This window comes from Antedon bifida, chromosome 1 (assembly GCF_963402885.1).
Source record: "Antedon bifida chromosome 1, ecAntBifi1.1, whole genome shotgun sequence".
Taxonomy (NCBI): Eukaryota; Metazoa; Echinodermata; class Crinoidea; order Comatulida; family Antedonidae; genus Antedon; species Antedon bifida.
The window spans coordinates 19824983-19836908 of record NC_136226.1 but is presented as its reverse complement, the minus strand read 5'-3'; the positions used below and the strand labels follow the sequence as shown (position 1 = coordinate 19836908).

The window sequence follows — 11926 nt, the reverse complement described above, 5'->3', positions numbered from 1 at the left end:
TTTTAAAAATAATAATGCTCTACTGTATTTATAAGACACACTATCAGGGGCGGATCCAGCATGTTGAAATAGGGGGCCCAGACCAGACACCAAGTACTTGATGTCAGGTCCCCCATTGTGGGGGCTGTGTCAAAGGGAATTTTGGTAAATGACACCTCTAGATGGTCAGAAATAGAACTCTCGCACATAAAATTCATGATAAATGGCACCTCTAATTGGCCGGAAATGACACTTACATGTATTCCGCAGTAAATTAGCGATCGTAATTTTACCCCGGTAAACACAGGTGACATACTGTAACATTGTTTGCCGTAACTGCCAATTGTTTGATTGCTGATCATTCGTCAAACAGAGAGGGAGAGACGCACTCCACCAATTGGTAATTTAAAGTCGATAGTTATACAAAGCTGTGGGGCTGTGTCAATCCCCACCCACCCTTTGAATCCGCCCCTGGATCAGTTCAAGGCAATCTAACAACAGGACGCTGAGCTCAGTCCGATAAAGGGTTTACCTCTAGTTTCTAGATCCGCACCTGCCTATCATATTATTATACAGCCACATGCAAACTCACCATCTGGACATGGGCCATGATTGCACTCCATTACTTCTTCAAGTTCTGGACATTCATCGCCATCTTCATCGGGTTGATGGCGAATGGTTCGACTTCTGGAAGAACTACCAAGTCCACAACTTACAGTGCATGCTGACCAGTCTGACCAATGTGATACAGAGCAATCTAAGTAAAACAGAATCCACAATAAATAATCATTTTTAGTGAAAATTCAGTAATTAAAAAATATGTGTCTAGCTAATATTGATCACAGACTCAAACTTACAGCCTCTCTTATATGACTTACCAACTGGACATGCTCCTAAATTACCAACTGTTATGATATTTTGAGATTCACAAACATGCTTTTGAAGTTCACATAGATTGTCATAAGTTTGGCCATCAGAACCACAAACTTCACCAGTTCGAACTGTCAAATAAATTTAATAATATACATTAAATACTTGAAGTATGCAGAAAGCATTTTAGAGTAATTCTTCTTCCATACAAATCAAGTTAATTCAAGTTAAGGTAAATGTTGTTTTTTTGTTTCCCAAAAACAGACATCCCAATTTTCCCGAAATTTTGTGCAACTCTCCCACTAACAAAATTATACATAAAAAAAAACAATTTATAATTTCTACTACCTCTAGATAAATATAAGATATATTTATAGTAAATTCATGCATTATGAAAGTCCTTTTAAATTATTAGAATTCCTTCTGTGCCTGTGAATTTATATATGTAAAACTATCTTTCATTATTTCATGATTGGGAAATTTTGGTCAACTCCACTAAAAAAAGAGTAACCAAACATTTTTTAACAATAGAAAAATAATCAGTTGTTTAATAATAATAATTAACAATAATTAATTGTGTAATAATTAATAATGACATTTAAAGTTATATTTTTTTTTATTTGAGTTGCTTATATACATAATATATATTATATTTATATACTGTACTGAACTGAGTCAGAGTGAGCTAATGATGAATGAATTTAAGTATGTCCAATAAAGTATACCTTGTGGAGCAATTGGATTGTTACAGTTGGGACATTGGCACTCTGGGGTTCCATCTACAATAACACATGTTGCACTGTCATGACAAGAAACCTCTGAACAAGACTCTATAAAAAAAGATATCATAAAATAAAAGAGAAATATTTAATAATGAACTTTTAAAGAACATTTTTAGATGTAGGTATATTTTAATTGTAGTCTGAATACAATTTTTGATAGTCTTTTGGGTGATTTATGGTGTTATTCATTGATGGATTTTTAAAAATAAGACAAAATTTAGTAAATCTTGAAGTGTGCAGAAAGCATTTTAGATTAATTCTTCTTCCATACATGTCCTTTAGGTGTATGTCAGGTTTTACTATAAATAAACAATATAATGAATACTAAAAACACATAGTTCTACCAATGAATAAATAAACTGATATTCCTTTCTAAACTTATAATTTCAGTTTGTTGTTCTACAACTGAAACTCACCAACACATGGCCCCCTGTATTCTATTCCAACGTTTTCTCCGCGTTCACAATTGGCCATCCATAATGCATTTTCTGACTCATAAGATTGTCCATTTGTACCACATATTACTCCTGGATTTCTTGGGCACTCATCATCAATACACTGACATACACACTCTGGCATGTGCATATTTATAATGCAAACTTTCATATTGGAGCACATATCAGGTTGGCAAATATCTGTGAAATTATATAATAAGTTTTGTTTAATATTGTGATTCTTACAACAGAGATAGGTAGGGCGGTCGCAGGACTATTTTAAGGGGGTTGCCCAGGAATCCAGGGTCGTAGACACTGATTATTGGTGTACCATTTCCGAACATCTAGGAGGTGTCATCCAGCAAAATTCGCTTTGCCACAGCGATGACACCCCTAGATGTCTGGAAATGGTACTCATGCACGTAAAATTCATGATAAATGAAAACAACAATACGATTGTAGCCTATTTTTTCCCGCCAGTAAAACATACGCGACTAAAAACTTAGCATATGAACATATCCCCGATGAAGGTACTTTACTGCGGTAATAAATAATAACTATAATCAATTAAAGGAAATTAAGTATTATCAATTAATAATAAAAGTCAAAAAATGAAGCTGCTTCTAAAAATATCGAGTAAAACGTTAATTTGCAGAAAGAAGCAAACACTGTTATTTCAAAGTTCAGAATGTCTGTAATTACAGAAATTTGACTTAATATATTACGGACGTATGAAGATAGGGATAGCGTAGGCCTACTAAACGGAAATACAAAACTGCACAAAATTATGGAAAACTCCTGGTAAAACACAATAACTATGGACTGGTTTTTCCCCCAACATAGTGTGTGGTGGCCTGTCGTACCTTCTTATGATGCACCACAAACAATTTTAGTCAGTCAGAAATTTATTCTCCGCATGCTCAGAAACATTTACAAATATAATACGCTGGAATACCATAATAATTCTCATAATATATTCATAACTTATGAATAACATAAAGTGAAAAAAAAAAAAATAAATAAATAAAAATTAGGAAACATTTTACAAAAATATAAACCTAGTAAAGTGGAAATAGTCAAACGCTCACAAATAAAGACTACATGAACTCATCAAACTATTAATTAAAATTTGCTTCAACAGCAAACGCAAAGCATTGTTATAGCATAGGCCTACTTTTAATGATCTCAATGTGCCCTTATTATATCTACACCATAGGTTGAACAGTAGGCTTGCATGTTGACATAGTAGCTCTTTATAGAAAGCATTTAGTCATATTTAAAGATGTATTGTCCCTTGAAACACAAAAAAATGAAGGTCAAAATATTCTAAATTTAAATTGGCCATATCAAAGTAATATTAAAGTTGTTCACTTTAAGTCGAAAATTCAAGCTAAAAACAAAACGTTTACGTAATTAACAGCTAAATTATTTTGATTACATTTCGTCTGGAAAATCGTCGCGAGCGAAAGTAAACAAAGATTTCAAACCATGGGTATACATTATGCATGATGCTAATTAGGATTGTTTACAACTCGTCACGTTTGAGAAGGTGTTTTCACACAGATCGCGAGGAAGTAGTAGGAGGAGTAGCCAAATAAGCGCGTTATATTATGAGATATGTTTTGATCGAAAACTTTGACTGGAAGTCAAAGTTATTTTTTAAACCAAAAAACGTCTGTATTTCAGTTAAATGGTTTTTTTCCCACTAATTTTTGGTGAAAGTTAATAACTATTATGATACTTCGAAATGACCCACTTTTTTTCGAAAGTTTTTTTTGTTTTGTTTTTGGAACTTGACAAAGGGACAATACATCTTTAAACATTTTCCAAACTTTTACATTACATTTATGAGTATTGGAATGAGTACATGATTTTTTTTTAAAACAATTTGTTTATGAAAATAAGTATAATTTTATCTTTTTAGCAAGGCTCACACATCAGAAATTCTTAACAACTAAAAAAGAGGTATAAATTACTAACCTTGACATATTCTTCCATTCCCCATGTATCCAAGGTTACATTCACATTCAAAGCCACCAACATTGTTGCTACATGATGCATGCTCATCACATAGGTCCATTGAACATTCATCAACATCTTAACACAAACAAAATGTTTAAGGGTTAAACAACAATTTAATGATGGCAGCATCATCATTAGTGACAAGTTGTAAAATTATAAATTATATACTATAAATATCGAAGTGCTTAACAGCAATTAAATTAAATCCATTGTTGTGATTTGTAAAAATCAGCCAGATATAACCTAATTTGAAATTTAAAAAATAATTTGACACTTTTGTATCTTTCCAGTACAATTGCTACTGTGAAAAGACAGACTGAAAGCTTCATTTTATTCTCCCATTATAAAGGGGTTCCATCATGATACCATCTCCTCCGCCCCCACTATCTATCACAATGTAAAGTTTTTACAGGGGTTCCAGTCGAGTGATCTCCCCTATCTATCACAATATAAAGTTTACCAGGGGTTCCAGTCTAGTGATCTTCCCCTATCTATCACAATGTGAAGTTTACCAGGGGTTCCAGTCGAGTGATCTCCCCTATCTATCACAATGTAAAGTTTTCCAGGGGTTCCAGTTAAGTGATCTCCCCTATCTATCACAATATAAAGCTTACCAGGGGTTCCAGTCAAGTTAAGTCCTCCTATCTATCACAATATAAAGCTTACCAGGGGTTCCAGTCAAGTTAAGTCCTCCTATCTATCACAATATAAAGCTTACCAGGGGTTCCAGTCAAGTTAAGTCCTCCTATCTATCACAATATAAAGCTTACCAGGGGTTCCAGTCAAGTTAAGTCCCCCTATCTATCACAATGACCAAAAATAATTCAGTAGTCAGTATTAATCATATTTATCTAGAATTTTAGTGATTAAAATGAACCTGGTTCCTCCTATTCTATGTGTGAATTCCCATGCAAAAGCTTAATATTATAATAGATGATGATTTATTCCCTATATATGTTTGTAATAAAATGAAAGAAATGTATATTTTATATACATACCAACACATTCATTTTCATCCATAGCATAGCCTCTTCTACAGTCACATCTGTATGCACCAGCAGTATTTATACAGATGGAGTTATCAACACATTCAGCCTCACCACTCACACATTCATCAATATCTGGAGTAGAATAACATTGATTCATTATGATATATATATATATATCAAGATAAGGTGCATTAAAATTCTTCATATGAACAGTGTTGCTTCTCAGTATTAATAGGTTTGGTTAACTAACTTACCTTCACAGTTCATCTCTTCATCATTCAGAGTAAAACCATCCAAGCAGGCACAACCAAAAGAGCTTTCTAAGTTGATACAGCTGCCAAAATCACCACATGTACCTGGTACTGCGCATTCATTGATATCTTTGAAATAAGTGAAATAATAATTTACAATACTGTATTATTTTGTTATTGAAAATATTGATTAAAACAGTATTTTTTTAAATGGCATATAGGATGTTCAGTTCATTCATATGTGCTATTGCTATGCAAACTTGCAGACTAAAGTTCTATTTTTAGTTTTTGTTGCTTATGTTTGTATATCAAGCTAAATTTGTTTGATTGCTTAACATGCCTTAATTAAAATTTCTTTTTGAGTATTTCTCTAATATCTGTCAACACTATCTGCTTAACATTGTATGCCTAGTAGTTAAATAGAATACAATAAAAGTCGTACCAATGCAGTATTTGCCATTGCCTCTGTAGCCCTCCTGACAGTCACACCGATATGATCCAATGGAGTTGGAACAAGTTGCATTAATATGGCAGCTAACGGTTTCACACTCATCGATATCTAGTGGAAATAATAATATTAATTCAGTATAAGAGAAAATAGAGGTAGATGTGTCTAGAGGAAAAATCATATTTTTTAAAAACCTATTTTCTCTTTTAATACACTTAAATATGTGTAAAATGTTTATTTTAAATCATACCTATACATTCTCCATCCATTCGGCTAAATCCATCTTTACACCGACATGAGTAGGCTCCTGGTTCGTTGATACATAAGGTGTTAATTGGACAAACTGCATAATACTGGGATCCCAATAGCTCAACACATTCATTGATGTCTTATTAAAAAATTAAAAGAAACATTTTAGTTTTGAGTGAGTAACAAACTTTGTTTTGGTATGGATCACGTGATTCTATCTATTATTTTCTACAATTTAAAAAAAAATTATTTCTTTTAAAATGTTTCTGTTTTTGTGTTTGAAGATTCCTTCCCTATGAATGACTACAGAAAACCACTGATGATCACTTCATAATGTCAACTCATGCATATACATAACAGAAACCAATATAACAATCATTATGAATACATTATCATTGTTATGTACATTGATTTACATACAGAAGAATTTATATACTCTGCTATCGTTTATTGAATACACTTACCAACACAATTACGGCCAACCTGTCTAAAGCCTTCATTACAAGAGCATGTATAAGATCCAATTAAATTCTCACATGATCCATGTTCACAGGTTGTATTATATGCTGTACACTCATCAATGTCTAAAAATACAGGTATATGAAATAAAAAAACGATAATATAATATAATAATGTTGGTTTAAATGCAAAAAGAAAGAAAGTGTAGAGGGGGAAAAAGAGTTTAATATTACCTGTACATATTTCACCGTCACCAGTATATCCTGAACCACAAGCACAATCGTAAGACCGATAAGTATTGAAACATTGAGCTGATGGGTGACATCGATGCAAGCCTTGCAAACACTCATTTACATCTAAAGAAAACAATAAATAAATAATCAAATCATGATTTACCATAAATCTGGTAGTAAACAGACAAAATGTAGTTTTAAGGCCAATTTACACAGACAAGCGGTAACGGTAATATAAAGTATAGCATCTAATGTTATTCCTGTTGACCATTTATACACAACGCGGAGCGGACGGACGGTTTCCGCTCAGATTTTATGTGGTACATGCTATGCAGTTTTCCGCTTACCGTTACCGCTTGTCTGTGTAAATTGTCCTTTACTGTACAGTACAATGACTAACCAATATATTTTTAATTCAAAGACATAAAACAACAATTAAGTAACTTTCAGATAGGTCAGGTTTTTTTGATAATGTAAAGTGTATTTTTTTTTATTTATAACTTTCAATCTTTCATAATATATTACATGAACAAAAAAGAAAACAGACAAAAAAAAACATCAACAAAAGAAAACTTTTTCACTTAAAAAAATAATGTAAAATGTTTAAGATGAAAGAATAAATAGTGATTTAAAATAATTTCTGTTAGTCAGAAGATTTCACTCACCATGACAGGCCCTGTTATCAGCTGTGCTTTGTAGCCCTGATGGACATATACACTCATATGTACCTTCAAGATTGTGGCAGATAGAATCCTCACTGCATTGTGGATCATTTTCACATTCGTTAATATCTGTTCAATTGGATATTAAATAATAACATTAATTTTCAAAACAATAAAAACACTACACAAATATTTTAATTCCTCATAAGAATAGAAACAAGATTATTCATTAATGATAGATATGATGATATTATGGGTAGTCTAAAATTTCAAATGCTTAAACAGTTACGTTTATTTGCAAGATCTGAATACAGTACAGTATTTTATCACCATTCAAATTTTAATTAATAGCTTTAGTTTCTTACCTATGCAGTGTCCGGCAGCATTTTCTTGATATCCGGCCCCACATCGACATGTAAAGTTACCCATTGTATTAATACATTGTGATACATGTTCTGGGCAATCATCAATGTTCATGAGACACTCATTCTTATCTGTTTATACATATAAATGTAATAAATTAGTCTATACACATACAAAAAGTGGGCTTAAAACTGCATTTGTTAATAGGTTCTTTAAAAAAAACTAAAAAATGTATGTGTGTGTTAACAATGTTAAATTACTCATCTTAATAAGTCTTAATATCAAAAGAAAGCAAAGGGTACGAACCAACACAGTGGACACCATTGCCCTCAAACCCTTTGTTACATTGACAACCATAATTTCCATCTCCATTGATGCAAACAGCATTACTGCTACACCGGTTATCTCCAGTTGCACATTCATCAATGTCTAAAAATGGATAAAATATCTTACATAAACTTCTAAACCTTGCATTTATGGCATACTGTATATATATATATACAGGGCGTATCAATTTGATCTCTGGTGCGCGTGCGTACAACTGAGGACTAGTGCTGTTCCGCCGTACCACGCCGAGAGTGTTAAAGAGTCGCTATCCAATTGAGTTTGAACAATACCATGAAAGCCCCAGTGGTCTAATGGTTAGGACATCTGCATATCAAGCAGGCGGTCCGAGTTCGAGTCTCGGTTGGGGCGACTTTTTCTCATTCTCACAGATTTCCTCATCTTTATCGTTTCAAATTAATTAATTAAATTTCAGTATATCACCGGGCGGTTTCGAATTAATGTTCATTGCCTAATGTGTTTATATATAAAAAAGTATCTCTTCGGAGATCCCGCCTCGTGAATAAAAATACTGAAAGATGAGGGCGTATCAATTTGATCTCTGGTGCGCGTGCGTACAACTGAGGACTAGTGCTGTTCCGCCGTACCACGCCGAGAATGTTAAAGAGTCGCTATCCAATCGAGTTTGAACAATACCATGAAAGCCCCAGTGGTCTAATGGTTAGGACATCTGCATATCAAGCAGGCGGTCCGAGTTCGAGTCTCGGTTGGGGCGACTTTTTCTCATTCTCACAGATTTCCTCATCTTTATCGTTCCAAATTAATTAATTAAATTTCAGTATATCACCGGGCGGTTTAGAATTAATGTTCTTTGCCTGATTTGTTTATATATATATATATATATATATAAACAAATCAGGCAAAGAACATTAATTCTAAACCGCCCGGTGATATACTGAAATTTAATTAATTAATTTGAAACGATAAAGATGAGGAAATATATATATATATATATAAGTTACCGTAATGTAGGCAAGTTCATGCACACTTTATAATTATTATTCAAAGTCACCAAATAAAAAGAAATTTGAAACTTATGCTTACCAGTACAAATCTCACCATCACCATCATAGCCTGGATTACACACACACAGAAATGAGCCTGGAAGATTCATACAGGTGCTATACAAACCATGACATGTAGACTGGCCTTCAGTACATTCATCAATATCTAAATTGTCAAATGCAATACAACTGTTAAACTGCTGATCAAGACAAACAGTACAAAATGATGCTAATTAGCAAAATATCTAAAATTGTAATACATATTTTCGTTCAGGTTGTGTCAGTTTCTTTACCCTTCCTTTTGTGTTTCACCCTTTAGTTTGTTTGATGCTTACCCGTACAAATATGACCATTACCACTGTAGCCACTATTACATACACATGAATAACTTCCTTCATAGTTGGTACATTCAGCATTATCATGACATTGATTATCAACACATTCATCTACATCTGAGTATTCATAAATGAATAAAAAATACATCAACAGTGAATAAATTTCAAAATAACTGTGAAAAATTAACATAGATCATACATCCTCAGAATATTATGCATTACCTAAGATATCTTTAAATATGTTTACGATTTTTACCTGTACATTGTCTGCCGCTTCCATGAAAGCCGGCTTTGCATTCACATGAAAAACTTCCAATTTCATTAATACAATTTGCATCTTCATGGCAATTATGGCTACCAGTAGCGCATTCATTTACATCTGAAGCACAAAAAATAAATCCATTGTTAAATCAAATATAGTACCAATTCAAATTACTTAATTTTGCCTTTTTGGCATATGAATACGAGAATTAGTATCTAGAATTGCCAATTTTTTAAATATTTTCAAAATACACTATATGTAGTAAATTATAACACAATACCTTGGCAAGATCCTCCTACTCCACTGAAGTGGTCATGACATGTACATTCAAAATACCCTTCATTGTTAACACAATCTGAATTTTCTGGACAAAGATCTGGATTTTCTTCACATTCATTTATATCTATAACAAGCATAAAATCAAATGTTTATATTAAAACAATCATATTTAACACTACAAAGTCAAAATTGTAAAATTATACCACATTGAAAAAAATATATATGATCAATATATTAAATGTAATTAAATAACTCCATCTTTGCATTTTCAGTATTAAGAGATTAAAGTGAATAAGGGCTTGAAGTAAGATACCTGCACATTCACCACCATCAGTCATTGAATATCCTGGCTGACAGACACATACATGTTCACCACTTGTTTCATCACAGTAACTGGTTTCACTACAACTAACTGCATCAGGATTTTCACATGTGGACATCTCTGCAATAAATAAATGTTTAAAGTAAATTATTTTGGATGAAACTGATATTTGTTGATTATCATCATTGATATTCTTTTAAATATGCTGGTATCATAGAGATGCTTCTATTCAGTCTTTTCATTATGCATCATTTACTCTAAATGCCAAGGGAAAGAAATAAATAATTTAAAAAAAGACTAAGTATGAATTGATCAATTGATTGATGTGCATCATTCAGTCATGGCAACTTACTTGTACAATGATAGCCATCTCCTTCATAGCCATCATTACATGTACATGTATAGCCAGGTACGTCGTTGCTACAACTAGCCATTTCTGGACACAAATCAGTACCTAATCCACATTCATCAATGTCTAGTAAGAAAAAAAATGAACTTATGATAATCTTCAAATGTCAATAAACCTTAATTCAAAAGATTCTGGTTTCAGCTAATGAAACAATATACATCTATTTATTTAGTTCAGGTTATTTGTTTTTACAATTTTATTTTAAATAGACATATTTGCACTTATTAACCTGTACAGTTGAAACCACTGCCTTCAAATCCAGTTCTACATGAACACTCAAATCCGCCTTTGTTATTTCCACAAATTGCATTTACATCACATGGACCAAGTTCACATTCATCCACATCTAAAAAATGTTAAATATTAAATAGTAAACTAGAATTTAATTCGTCATGAATTATAGGTGATCATTGTGATAAAAGATAATAATTTTACAGAATTTAATTTTTAATAATCTGCGCAAACGCAACATGCACATACATTAAAATATGAGCGCAAAAAGTTGATGTATGCCATCCTAAGACCTGATGCATATAAGCTTAGTGCCGAATTGTGCCTATTATGTGTAATATATAGAATATATACAGTATACACAGTGTAGCATGGGTGAAATTACGGGACCCACATATGTCATAATTTTTTGATATCAAAATGAATCGGAAGATAATGATTTGAGAAATGAGAAATGGAATAGATAGATTTGAAAAAAAAATGATGTGTGTGACAAAGGTGTGGTTTTGGAAATTACTAAACAGCCCAATGCTGGCTATTCGAAAGCTGTATCAATGTAATTTGAGGCCAAAATTAAGTCTCTACAGTCGATTTAGTTGAATTATAGTATATTGAGAAAATGGGGTTGAGGATAAAATTTCGTACTTCAAGTCATTTTTTTTGTAAAAAGCTTTATTAGAGCAAATATAAATATGTACATTTTGAATAAGTCTGTAAAAATCAACTCTCTAGCATTAGTGGTTTTTGAGATATGGGAAGACTGTAATTTCACCCCCTTTATTTGCATATTTCTTTTAATTTGTACTACTAATTTGCATACTTTTGAGGTGTGTAACAAGGTGTGACTTTTAGAAATTACAAAACTGTCCTATGCTGGTTATTAGAAACCTGTTTTATGAGTCATATGAGGCTCAAACAAAGTTTCTACAGACAATTAAGTTACAATAAATATCGAGTAGAATTGAGTAGAGGGTCAAATGTCGTCATTTTTTTGTAAA

The 11926-nt window shown here is 32.4% G+C and overlaps 1 protein-coding gene across 1 annotated transcript in view; it reads right to left on the bottom strand.

The window, feature by feature from the left end:
- LOC144835253 (uncharacterized) overlaps positions 1 to 11926 on the bottom strand; it is a 97386-nt gene that overhangs the window by 5648 nt on the left and 79812 nt on the right. Inside the window, exons 135-155 of the mRNA XM_078690315.1 lie at positions 10927 to 11043; positions 10641 to 10763; positions 10280 to 10408; positions 9968 to 10090; positions 9682 to 9804; positions 9426 to 9542; positions 9131 to 9256; positions 8048 to 8170; positions 7744 to 7872; positions 7382 to 7507; positions 6717 to 6839; positions 6489 to 6608; positions 6026 to 6163; positions 5770 to 5886; positions 5331 to 5456; positions 5086 to 5208; positions 4046 to 4162; positions 2048 to 2266; positions 1575 to 1679; positions 858 to 980; positions 572 to 736 (exon numbers count right to left, since the gene is read on the bottom strand). Coding sequence (XP_078546441.1) covers positions 572 to 736; positions 858 to 980; positions 1575 to 1679; positions 2048 to 2266; positions 4046 to 4162; positions 5086 to 5208; positions 5331 to 5456; positions 5770 to 5886; positions 6026 to 6163; positions 6489 to 6608; positions 6717 to 6839; positions 7382 to 7507; positions 7744 to 7872; positions 8048 to 8170; positions 9131 to 9256; positions 9426 to 9542; positions 9682 to 9804; positions 9968 to 10090; positions 10280 to 10408; positions 10641 to 10763; positions 10927 to 11043 — 2712 coding nt within the window. The remainder of the gene's footprint in view (positions 1 to 571; positions 737 to 857; positions 981 to 1574; positions 1680 to 2047; positions 2267 to 4045; positions 4163 to 5085; positions 5209 to 5330; positions 5457 to 5769; positions 5887 to 6025; positions 6164 to 6488; positions 6609 to 6716; positions 6840 to 7381; positions 7508 to 7743; positions 7873 to 8047; positions 8171 to 9130; positions 9257 to 9425; positions 9543 to 9681; positions 9805 to 9967; positions 10091 to 10279; positions 10409 to 10640; positions 10764 to 10926; positions 11044 to 11926) is intronic.